The 12,909-nt window shown below is 40.1% G+C and overlaps 2 protein-coding genes across 4 annotated transcripts in view; one reads left to right on the top strand and one right to left on the bottom strand.

Moving 5' to 3' along the window:
* Positions 1 to 72: 72 nt before the first annotated feature.
* On the bottom strand, positions 73 to 6,106 carry gjb7 (gap junction protein beta 7). 3 transcript variants are annotated; one of them, XM_079887628.1, is made up of 3 exons: positions 6,030 to 6,106; positions 3,670 to 3,995; positions 73 to 2,486 (listed from the first exon to the last, which is right to left on the bottom strand). In XM_079887628.1, the coding sequence occupies exon 3, from the start codon at positions 2,470 to 2,472 to the stop codon at positions 1,699 to 1,701; it is 774 nt and encodes a 257-aa protein (XP_079743754.1). In that variant the 5' UTR covers positions 2,473 to 2,486; positions 3,670 to 3,995; positions 6,030 to 6,106; the 3' UTR covers positions 73 to 1,698. The 3 variants fall into 3 exon arrangements, with proteins under 3 accessions (XP_079743754.1, XP_079743755.1, XP_079743753.1); XM_079887629.1 differs by lacking the exon at positions 6,030 to 6,106 and having other exon boundaries at positions 73 to 2,602; positions 3,670 to 4,163; XM_079887627.1 differs by lacking the exon at positions 6,030 to 6,106 and having other exon boundaries at positions 3,670 to 4,163.
* A 1,416-nt stretch (positions 6,107 to 7,522) lies between these two features.
* Positions 7,523 to 12,909, top strand: part of smim8 (small integral membrane protein 8) — a 7,657-nt gene continuing 2,270 nt past the window's right edge. Inside the window, exon 1 of the mRNA XM_079887636.1 lies at positions 7,523 to 7,991. Within this exon, the coding sequence (XP_079743762.1) occupies positions 7,851 to 7,991 (141 nt within the window). The 5' untranslated portion in view covers positions 7,523 to 7,850. The remainder of the gene's footprint in view (positions 7,992 to 12,909) is intronic.

Below are 12,909 nucleotides of genomic sequence, written 5' to 3'. Positions count from 1 at the left end.
AACGGTGATATTCTTATGAGAGATTAGGTGGTTGATGTCCAGTATAATGCTGTGTTTTCTTGAATACATGGTTATGCATAGTTAAAGGGACATTATGATGTAAACATGGTTTTTAGAGGTTTTCTTACACAGTGTTAAACGGTGTTTTATTGAAATTCTAGGAAAATATGATTAGCTCAGTACAAAAGCCATTATATCATATAAACAGACATTGTTTATAATACATTGATAGATGAATAGATTTTAGAGACAGACACAAGGGTGAATGAGTCTAGGGATGCACCGATATGAAAATTTTGTCTGATAACCGTTAATTATTTACATTTGAAAGCCGATAACCGATATATTGGCTGATAAATCTAAATCCAAATTTTTATGTAATTTGAGTGCCTGATTATAAAAACAATTCACGTGTCCCAATCACACAATTATTATAATGATGTTCTCACTATTTTATGTAGCCTTTATGACAGACTTGTGCTGCACGTTGCACTTTACTCTATTTTCCTTTTTTAAGTGATTCCAATCATATTTCAAGCAATTCAAAAACATGCTGAACAGTGTGCATCTGAACCATCTCAGCTGAAGAACATAATCCATTATTTATTGGCTTTAATATATGAAGAGTTCAGATGCAAAAGCCTCTAAGTGCCATCTGAAATTTTCTTCTAGAATGATAATTTTTATCAAGCTCGTATATTTAAGTTTAGTAATTTCACTTAAATGACAATTAATAGGTAATTTTCATTGCCAATTAAGTGAAATTACTTAACTTAAATATACGAGCTTGATAAAAAATGATCATTATAGAAGAAAATTTCAGATGGCACTTAGAGGCTTTTGTATCTGAACTCTTCATATCTGCCAGATTTTCTTATCAGTCCAATAACAATAACGTTAAAAAGGATCATATATATCGCCGATACCGTTATGGTGGCGGATAAATCGTGCATCCTTAAATGAGACCCTTCTGTATACGTCTGTTCATATCTAGTGGTTATTGCTTTTAGAGTTGTGGAGTCATTTACATTTTTTTCCCTCTCTGTTCTCAAGCCACTCGCGTTCCCACTGATACACTAATCCACCATGGTTATCTGACAAGGATGTTTATTTAAGACATGAAAAAGAAACAGTACTCAAATAAATGCAATCTAATCCAGTGGTTCTGGGTTTGCAATAGACATACCACAATTGTTTATCGTACAAAAATAAATGTATTCAAACATATAAGTAGTCAACATTTGAAGTGGATCAAAAAAGTTGATCAAAGGATGAAGGCAAGAACAGGGATTGTTCAAAATTCATGTATAACTTTGATGAAAGGTTTTGATCCACTTCAAATGTTGACGACTGTATTACCATGAGCTTTACAGCTCCAACAATGAAATGTTAAATTATTTGATTCTCAGCACAAAACACTGCTGTTGAGAAACTTCAGATGAACCTGTATTCAATGCCATCTGGGTTGTGTGTTCTTTGACCTTGGTTTGCGAGAATGAGGGCATGTTGACGTTTGTCTAATTTGCCTAGATTCTACTCAAATGACACGAAATGTTTATACAGTACAACAAAGGATATGGGAAGTGCTCACTCTTCCTCTTGAATAGTGCATTCTGTCATAGCTATTCATGACTGGTAAGTTATTTGCATATGAGCCGTCAGTGGAAAAGCACAGGTTTGTTCTGCATGAGCAAGGGTTCAGGCAGCAGCGAGCGAGAGGCTTTCCTGCGCGGCCGGAGCCGAATGAAGGCCGTCCTCCTTGGACACGGACAGAGGCTGTGGCGAGCTGAGTGTGAACGTGGAGGGAGGCCGGACGCCCCGCACCGGAGCGTATCTCTTGCTGAAGCACTTCCAGCACTGTTTGGACACGATATACACCATCTCCACCACATTCAGCACAATGCATAGTATAGATGTGCAGCCCATGATGTAGAGGAAGATCTTCTTCTCCGTGGCCTTGGCGATGTAGCAGTCGACGGTGTTGGGGCAGGGGCTCTCCTCACACTGGAGCAGCCGGGGCACGTGGAAGCCACTGTACAGCATGTGGAAGGCCAGCAGAGTGCCCACCTCGAAGGTTGTTTTGAGGACCAGACTCATGATGTAGGTGAAGAGCAGGCCTCCGTCGATGCTGCCTTTGTCCCGGTACAACCTTTTCTTGTGCTTGCTCTCCCGGTGCTCCCTGTACGCCACGTGCAGAGCCACGAGCAGCGACGGCGTGGACACCATGATCAGCTGCAGGGCCCACAGGCGCACCTGCGAGATGGGGAAGAAGTGGTCGAAGCAGACCTGCTCGCAGCCCGGCTGCTGCGTGTTGCACACGAAGTCCTTGAACTCGTCCTTCCACACCTGCTCGGCGGCGGCTACGAACACCAGGATGCGGAACACGAAGAGGATGGAGAGCCACACCCGTCCCACCACAGTCGAGTACTTGTTTACCCCGCTCAGCACATTCTCCAGGAATCCCCAGTTCATGTTTCATCGGGCCGCTGCGGAGTCAGAAGGAAACTCAGTTAAATGCCTTCCGGTCGCCATGTACACGAGTAACGGTTCTGTAGTGGCATTCAAGGTTCCATGAAGAACCTTTAACTTCCATGGAACCATTCTGTTGCAAAAGATGATTAAAATAGTTATTTTAAGAACTGATAACTGAAAGGTTATTTGGGGAACCAAAAAATGGTTCTTTAATGGCAAATCAGGGGAAAAAAAATGTCTGTATTGGTATTTATAGTTCCATGAAGAACCTTTAACTTCCATTGAACCGTTCTGTTGCAAAATATGATTAAATTAGTTATTTGAAGAACTTATAACTGAAAAGTTCTTTGGGTGAACCAAAAAATGGTTCTTTAACGGCAAATTAGATTTTTTATTTATTTATTGACATTGATGGTTTCATGAAGAACCTTTAGCTTCCTTGGAACATTTCTGTTGCAAAAGATGATTAAATTAGTTATTTTTAGAACTGATAACTGAAAGGTTATTTGGGGAACCAAAAAATGGTTCTTTAATGGCAAATCAGGGAAAAAAAAATATCTGTATTGGTATTGATGGTTCCATGAAGAACCTTTCCATGGCTCCTTTAGATTATTAAAACAAGTTTTTATTTTACCGAACTGTTCAGCCAGAAATGTTTATTCCTCTTGGAAACATTATTTTAAAGAGTGAATCATTAACACACGGAGTGTTTAATGCCACATTTGCTTATGAGAGCAAGAGCAGTGGCGCTCTTCGACAGATATCAAGTTATACTTGTTGCCCAAATTTGTTCAGAGAAGAACATTCTAGAACAAACGTTCTCCCAGTAACATTAATAGAGTGTTTGTTTAAAGTGATCTGGTCTTCAGCAATGTTTAAACAAAAACATTATATAGCTATTTATTTATAGATTTTTTTTTAATTTTACTTGTTTCAGAGAACATTCAAAAGTAGTGTTCCTATTTACAGAACGATAAAAGGAATGTTCCTGAAGCGTTCTCATAACCAAGAGGGAAAAACAAACATTTTTAATACATTAAAAATTGACACTTAGAGAAAATGCAGAAATAACATTTTCATAACTTTTAGTAAAACTGTTTCAGAACCAGAATTATTTCACCAAGTGTTCTCAAACATGTACAATACTTCTCTTAACAAAGGCAAATGGCATTTTTACAGTGATAAGGAAGTTCTTACCTCTGATGTAGTGTGATCCCCTGGTGCCACCCGTCGTCTCGTCGTCGGGCTGTGTGTGTGCGAGTGCTATTTGATAGTCAAACACACCTGCCGTCGAGCCCCACCTGTTTGGTAACTATGACTCTGAAGTCAGTGAGGCGCTCCACCAGCTGATGAGCGTCCAATCAGAAGGCTGATCTGCGGTGAGATGCTGAGCCTCATGACCTGCAGTGTTAGCAGTGTAAACAGTGTAAACAGCGCTGAGTGGAAATGGCCCAGACGTGTTCCTGCAGTCCCATGGGCCACGGGCCTCTTCCATCCGCAGCAGAGACGCTTCACTCCTGACTCTACACACATAAACAATCTTATGAGGGAACAAACTGACTGAAGGTCCTGTATCTTCCTGCATCTGCAGCCACTCACAGGTTGCGGTGGATATTACATCAAAAATGCTTCAAAATAAATTATACTAGATGTTTTAGTGTCGTATTGTTTTCTGAGGCTCTTACAGTGCGGGGATGTAAAATGAACTGAGGGATTCAAGTTAAAGTACCAATACTCTGTCAAAGATTTTACTAAATTAATATTTTAAGTACACCTAAAAAATACACATTTAATTGTTCTGAAGTATCTAAAAAATGAAACTGACTTAGAGAGTAACATTTTTAATGCAAAGTCTCTTGGTTACACTTTATTTCCATGCTCAACTTTAGATATTCTACTGACTAAAAGTAACTTTACAACGACATGTAAACTACCTCTCATTAGAGTATATAGACTGTTAGTTTAAGGTTAGTAGAATAAGTTGACGTGCAGTTGTAAAGTTTCTGATAGTCAGTAGGATGTCTAAAGTGGATCAACATAATAAAGAGTTAACAAAAGAAACTCGTCCAAATCACAGTCTTCTCATTGCTCTGACTAAAGCTGAAGGACACAGCAGATGTTAAACTGAAACCTGTTCTCAGCTACAAATGCAGATGATTTTACAGTGGACATTTGAATATAGTGGTTTTTTAATCACTTCTACATTAGATTGTAATGTAAATGTAACTAACTGTAGAAGTATTCATTTTTAACAGAACTCAAGTACAGAAAGCCTTTAGTAGTGAAGTAGCATTACAGGTCTGTGTGTGTGTGTGTGTGTGTGTGTGTGTGTGTGTGTGTGTGTGTGTGTGTGTGTGAGTAAGTGAGAGTGTGTGTGTGTAATGATCTGGTGAGTGTCCATCTGAGTGTGTGCGTGTGTGTGTGTGTGTGTGTGTGTGTGTGTGTGTGTGAGTAAGTGAGTGTGTGTTTGTGTGTGTGTGTGTGAGTAAGTGAGAGTGTGTGTGTGTGTGTGTGTGTGTGTGTGTGTGTGTGTGTGTGTGTGTAATGATCTGGTGAGTGTCCATCTGAGTGTGTGTGTGTGTGTGTGTGTGTGTGTGTGTGTGTGTGTGAGTGTCTGTGTGTGAGTAAGTGAGTGTGTCTGGTGAGTGTCCATCTGAGTGTGTGCGTGTGTGTGTGTGTGTGTGTGTGTGTGTGTGTGAGTAAGTGAGTGTGTGTGTGTGTGTGTAATGATCTGGTGAGTGTCCATCTGAGTGTGTGTGTTTGTGTGTGTTTGTGTGTGTGTGTGTGTGTGTGCGTGTGTGTGTGTGTGTGTGTGTGTGTGTGTGTTTGTTTGTATGAGACGGACTCGTTCCACAGATGTTGTTCCTGAACAGCCATACTGTCAAATGTGCTGAAGTGTGTAATAAAGTGAAGTGTATTTCCAGCTGATCCCTGATCAGTCACTGGTGTGTGAAGTGTGAAGTGTGTGAAGTGAGCTGTGTGTTCATCTTTAACAGCCAGCGCTGATGCAGAGTAACACGACCAGGAACACATGCAGATTTAATGACACACCCCGGGTGTGTGAGCATGAATAACTGATGGTCCCAGCCGGCCTCTCCGGTGTGCTGTCACTGGAGCCGTGTCTCCGTCGGCTCCTCAGGGGCCCGCAGGCCCGCTTACATGCTCTTATAGGGGCTCACTCGGGGCCCACATGTGTGCTGATGATGGGGCCGAGGTGGGCCACACACTCAACCCTAATGGGGCCCGTGGGTGATCACACTGGACACACTAATGGCCCCTTCATTAGGCGGGACAGTGCAAAAGCATAAAGCATGTACAGTAGTGCAGTGCCTCCTGGCCCTGGTCACCTGTTCAACACCTGAGTCAGACCAGCAGCTCCTGAACTCAGAGAGACATACAGAACTATTAACTGGATATATTATCATGTTCAGTCTTTACACAGCTGTTTATCTGTGGCTTCGTTAAGTTCATTCATTCTTAAATCTTCCATAATTTTACAATTACATAAAAGCAACAGTAAAACTTGGTTAATATAAAATGAAAAATACTCATCTTACCTTTATAGAGAGTTTATATCCCTTGACACGCAGGTGACGGTGTTCAGGTGGAGACGGGAGAGTGTTTTCTGTTTGTTTGTTTGTTTCAAATGAGAAGGTGATGATGTATGTTTTTTTAACATATAAATAAAAAGAAATGAGTCGAGGATCATGGATTATTATTATATGTTAAAGTCCCCCTGTAGTCATTTTATCATTTAAAACTCATGTTTGATCACCAAAATGACATATTTAAATGTTTTTTCCTTGAAAAAAAATTCTTCATGTTTTAGAATATGCTCTATGAATATGCAAATGAGCCCCGCCTCCACTCACTCCCTCAGCTCAGAGATCCACTGGTTGACGATCACACGTTGATCTGATTGGTTACAAGGTAGTTTGTGACGTCAGAAACACCAGCGATTTCAAAGCGTGTTTGTGAGACTGTCTTTGGTTCACTGCAGTTTTAAGGAGGAAATACTCAGCAATGCTGTCGACTTATGAATTTACACATGCTTTGTCTTAAAGCACATTAAAAACACCACATAGACACATAAACAACATTAAAAGCTGGATTTACACCACAGGGGGACTTTAATTATTATATAATCATATTAAACAAATGAAATACTTAAAATGTTATCAATTAATAAACCAAATCATCTGCAAAAAAATATTTATATAGCATAATATAACCCAGATTAATTGGTGATTGTTACAAGTGTCAGAAAATAACTGCTCTTATTATGAATGATTAATCAGAGAAAATATTGTTTGTCTTCATAATCCTCCATCAGAGACGTCATCAGTCTGTTCAGAGACACGTTCATGTACATCATTCATATTCAGATTTAAGTATTAGGATAAACCTATTGAGAGGATATTTATCACAATCACTACATAACTAAAGGAAATACAATTATTAATTCATACCACAAACAAATAATAAGAAAAAGAGAGTAAAAAGCCCACAGACCTTAATGAAAACACTACAGCAGTGTCTAGTATTAATAATGATTGCTCAATGACACATTATAATAAACCTGCGTAAACACACAGTGATGAAATCAATCTAATGTCAACAGGAGAAATAATGCACTGAGGCTTCACACGTAAAAGCTCTTTTGTCCCTTGATTTCCTGGCTTGAGGGACAAATATAGCAGACAGTGCAAGTATAAAGAGGAAACATTAAAATAATGCATTGAAATATAAACTAAAACATAATATATAGAGATATAAGGAGTCTATTATAGTCTGTTGAGCAGATCAAGGTGTAATTGAGATCAGTTAGATGTAATGTCAAATAAGATGTCAATATAAATATTTTTCTTAAGGGCTTTAGCTCCTTTTAGATACACAATATAAAGCCATATATTGACTGATACGGGGGTTCAATCTTGATGTTTGCGAGGGATATTGTTGGCTATATATGTTGATGAGTAAAGATATCATAACATCATTGTAAAAAATAAATAAAACCCCTTCCCACTCATCGACACCCGAGGGCGCTGTGGGTTCCTTCGTCTTGGAACTGGAAGGTCACGGTGTGTGTGATCTTGAACCTCAATGTCATGCGCATCATTCATTCCTGAAGGACACAGAGTGACACGTGACTCGGGTACAGGAGAGAGGCTCGCCTCGAGGGCGATGAGAAAGGCGTAGAGTGAGCAGATAGAGGAACGGTGACTGAAGTAAAGTGGCTTCAACTCAGACCAGCAGGCGGCGGTAATGCGACGATGTGGATGAGAGCTGCCGTTAGACCTCGAAGAAGAAGTGTTGTTATTATCGTTCAGTGTGTGTTTGACTGTGATTTCTCCGCGTGAGTGTGTGTTTGTGAGGAGATGGTGACCCCCCCGCAGGACAGCGGCAGCGGGGCATCGGGCGCTCGGCAGCCGGACAGCAGCTACAGGAGCCCCGGCCTCCGCGGCCTCAACACCACCTCTCTGTTCCGCGCCGTCAACCCCGAGCTCTTCATCAGGCCGGCGAGTGAACACACACCCGTCCCTAATGCACACACACTACAGCCAGGGCTTTACTTACTGCTCCCTCTGCTAGTGCACACACACTACAGCCAGGGCTTCTCTCTCTTACTGCTGCTAATACAGTCATTCACTGCGACACAGGAGACCCGAGACACACACTCGCTTCTCAAAATCATTATTATTATGACACATACAGAGTGCGAAGTTATGACAAGTCGTTTTTATGAGGTGGAAAGTCATGATTATGAGATTAAGAAGTAGAAATGATGACAGTAAAAAGAAATTATAACTTTTAAGACGATATTACAAAAAGTACGACAGCATGTTTTGACTCTTTAATGTGTCATAATTTCGGCTTTTTATCATGTGTCACAATTTTGACTTTTATCATACTTTTTTTTGTTTTTAATTTTACTGTTAAAACTACACCTCAGCTGATGGACAAGAATAACGTAATTGATTTTCACACCGTACAGAAATGGTTTATCCATGATCACTCTGTAAACAAGTGTTGTTTTAATTCTTCTACATCTGACTTGGTCAATTTTTATAACAATAGTTTTTCTCAAATACTTGACAATGTGGTTCCTATGAGAACTCGTATTGTATCCTATGTCAACTCGTCTCCATGGTATACTCCGGAACTTCGACATCAAAAGGCTTTAGGTCGCCGACTGGAGAGACTATGCAAACGAACTGGTCTTGAAGTACACAAACAGATGTACTCCGAGCATCTGGTTTCTTACAAGGCTGAGCAGGAAAGCGCAAAATCATCTTTTTATGCAAATATCATTGCCAATGGACAAAGTAATACAAGGACTTTATTCAGTACTTTAAACAAACTGTTGAAACCTCATAATACTGTTTCACTTTCTCCCAATCAATGTGCATCTGTTTCAAATTTTTTTAGATCTAAGATTGACAATATTCATCAAGAACTAGTTAATTCTGACTTAATGTCTAGGGATTATCAAATTGGACATAATCATATTTTTGTCCCTGCTAAAACTTTCTCTAACTTTGAGCTGCCTTCAGTTGATTTCATCACAAAGTCTAAGTCTTCTACTTGCTCACTTGATCCTTTACTGTTTTAGTTAAGTCTTGTACTCATTCGATCTCTCCTATTATTACAGCTATAGTAGGCTCTTCATTATCTTCTGCTACTGTTCCTTCATCATTAAAAATGGCCTCTATCTCTCCAATTCTCAAAAAACCTGGTGCCGATCCTAATGATCTAAATAATTATAGGCCCATTTCTAACCTGCCTTGTATATCTAAAATCCTTGAAAGAATAGTAGCAACTCAACTAGAATCACATCTGCAAGATAACGACATTTATGAGCATTTTCAGTCGGGTTTTAGATCCAACCATAGTACAGAAACAGCTCTTGTTAAGGTTACAAATGATCTTCTCTTGGCTGCTGATTCTGGCTTCCTGTCTATTCTTATTCTTTTAGATATTAGTGCTGCCTTTGACACTATTAGCCATTCAGTATTACTCGAAAGATTGGCCTGCATTGGAGTAGCTAATAATGTTTTACTTTGGTTTTCGTCTTATCTATGTGACAGGAAACAGTTTGTACAGATTAAGACTGCTCAATCAGAGCCTGTCTCGGTCACTCACGGCGTTCCGCAGGGGTCAGTTTTGGGTCCGCTTTTATTTATTATTTATATTCTACCCCTTGGTTACATTTTTCGTTTCTATGGTATTTATTTTCATTTCTAGGCCGATGACACACAAGTATACATATCCACAAGACCAAATGCTTCTCATCCCCCTTCTAATCTTACTAAATGTTTGCAGGATGTTAATATATGGATGACTAATAATTTTTTAAAGTTAAATACAGGTAAAACTGAAGCTCTTCTTGTTGGATCTAGGTCCGCTTTATCTAAAGCTCAATCTTTCCCCTTGCTCATTGATAATTGCCCGGTTAACTTTTCTAGCCAGGCGAAAAGTCTTGGCGTTATTTTTGATGGTTTGCTTTCTTTTAGTTCCCATATTAATAATATTTCACGTACTGCATCTTTTCACTTATGTAATATTACTAGACTTCGTTCTTCACTCTCTCAACACTGTACTGAAGTTCTCATTCATGCCTTGGTTACATCTAGGCTTGATTATTGTAATTCCCTTTTATGTGAGATTCCCAAAAAACAGCTTCACAGACTACAGTTAATACAGAATTCAGCAGCCAGAATTGTAACACGTTCTTTCGAACACATAACTCCAATTCTTTACCATCTACATTGGCTTCCTGTTCATTTTCGTGTACATTATAAAATATTACTCCTTACGTTTAAAGCACTTCATAATCTGGCACCTCAATATTTGTCAGATCTTCTTCGTTTGTATAGACCTCTTAGATCTTTGAGATCATCTTCTGCAGACTTATTGTCTGTGCCAAACTTCAAGATGAGTTCCTTTGGTGGTAGAGCTTTTAGTTGTGTGGCGCCTAAGCTGTGGAATGCATTACCCTTGCACATTCGCCAGATGGATTCAATTTCCAGTTTTAAAGTTCAGATAAAAACGTATCTTTTTAGAATAGCTTTTAATGAAATGATTGTATGATGTGTAGCATCGATGTGTTTTGTATGTTTTGTACTTATTGCCTTGTTCTATATTGTAAGGTGTCCTTGAGTGCCCTGAAAGGCGCCCATAAATAAAAGGTATTATTATTATTATTATTATCCATTTTACCTTTTGTTTTGATTTAAAAACGTAATTAAACTTTCTGATGAATTTTAAAGACTGAAAGGCGACAAATATTAAACATGATCTATACATAAAAGATATTCAGGAACAAAAATAAATGAAAACATGAAGCAAAAGTTCCCAAGACATTTTAATGTGAACGTTCTAATAAAACTAGAAACATAAACCTGTGATAGCCTAAATTAGTTGTAGAAACACCCATAAATATAATCCTAAAGGACAATCCTGTACTTTGTATGGAAGCTTGTTTCCGCCACCGAGTGAAAAATAAAAAAGGTAATTGCGACTTTTTAATCTCACAATTCTGACTTTTTTTCTCAGAATTATGAGATATAAAGTCACAATTGCGAGAAATATACTTGAAGTTCTGACTTTTTTTCTCAGAATTGCATGTTTATATCTCGCAATTCTGACTTTATAATACGCAATTGGGAGATATAAAGTCAGAATTGCATGATATAAAGTCGCAATTGCGTGTTATAAAGTCAGAATTGTGAGATGTGTTCTGATGATGTCGTGTAACGGTGTTCTGATGATGTCGTGTAACGGTGATCTGATGATGTCGTGTAACGGTGTTCTGATGATGTCGTGTAACGGTGTTCTGATGATGTCATGTAACGGTGTCTGATGATGTCGTGTAACGGTGATCTGATGATGTCGTGTAACGGTGTCCTGATGGTGTCGTGTAACGGTGTTCTGATGATGTCGTGTAACGGTGATCTGATGATGTCGTGTAACGGTGATCTGATGATGTCGTGTAACGGTGAGCTGATGATGTCGTGTAACGGTGTTCTGATGATGTCGTGTAACGGTGTTCTGATGATGTCATGTAACGGTGTCTGATGATGTCGTGTAACGGTGATCTGATGATGTCGTGTAACGGTGTCTGATGATGTCGTGTAACGGTGTCTGATGATGTCGTGTAACGGTGTCCTGATGATGTCGTGTAACGGTGTTCTGATGATGTCGTGTAACGGTGTTCTGATGATGTCGTGTAACGGTGTTCTGATGATGTCGTGTAACGGTGTTCTGATGATGTCGTGTAACGGTGTTCTGATGATGTCGTGTAACGGTGTCTGATGATGTCGTGTAACGGTGTCTGATGATGTCGTGTAACGGTGATCTGATGATGTCGTGTAACGGTGATCTGATGATGTCGTGTAACGGTGTTCTGATGATGTCGTGTAACGGTGATCTGATGATGTCGTGTAACGGTGTTCTGATGATGTCGTGTAACGGTGATCTGATGATGTCGTGTAACGGTGATCTGTCGTGTAACGGTGATCTGATGATGTCGTGTAACGGTGTCCTGATGATGTCGTGTAACGGTGTCCTGATGATGTCGTGTAACGGTGTCCTGATGATGTCGTGTAACGGTGTCTGATGGTGTCGTGTAACGGTGTTCTGATGGTGTCGTGTAACGGTGTTCTGATGGTGTCGTGTAACGGTGTCCTGATGGTGTCGTGTAACGGTGTCTGATGATGTCGTGTAACGGTGTCTGATGATGTCGTGTAACGGTGTCCTGATGATGTCGTGTAACGGTGTCCTGATGATGTCGTGTAACGGTGTCCTGATGATGTCGTGTAACGGTGATCTGATGATGTCGTGTAACGGTGTCTGATGTCGTGTAACGGTGTCTGATGATGTCGTGTAACGGTGTCTGATGATGTCATGTAACGGTGTCCTGATGATGTCGTGTAACGGTGTCCTGATGATGTCGTGTAACGGTGTCCTGATGATGTCGTGTAACGGTGTCCTGATGATGTCGTGTAACGGTGTTCTGATGGTGTCGTGTAACGGTGTTCTGATGATGTCGTGTAACGGTGTCTGATGATGTCGTGTAACGGTGTCTGATGATGTCATGTAACGGTGTCCTGATGATGTCGTGTAACGGTGTTCTGATGGTGTCGTGTAACGGTGTCTGATGATGTCGTGTAACGGTGTCTGATGATGTCGTGTAACGGTGTCCTGATGATGTCGTGTAACGGTGTCTGATGATGTCGTGTAACGGTGTCCTGATGATGTCGTGTAACGGTGTCCTGATGATGTCGTGTAACGGTGTCCTGATGATGTCGTGTAACGGTGTCCTGATGATGTCGTGTAACGGTGTCCTGATGATGTCGTGTAACGGTGTCTGATGATGTCGTGTAACGGTGTCTGATGGTGTCGTGTAACGGTGTTCTGATGATGTCGTGTAACGGT

This window comes from Squalius cephalus (assembly GCF_949319135.1).
Source record: "Squalius cephalus genome assembly, chromosome: 12".
Classification (NCBI taxonomy): Eukaryota; Metazoa; Chordata; class Actinopteri; order Cypriniformes; family Leuciscidae; genus Squalius; species Squalius cephalus.
The sequence above is the reverse complement of the archived record's forward strand: the minus strand, read 5'-3'. Positions and strand labels throughout refer to the sequence as shown.

What these genes read in the sequence shown, in the direction of transcription:
- gjb7 (XM_079887628.1), bottom strand. Translation starts at nt 2,472, where the DNA reads ATGAACTGGGGATTCCTGGAGAATGTGCTGAGCGGGGTAAACAAGTAC.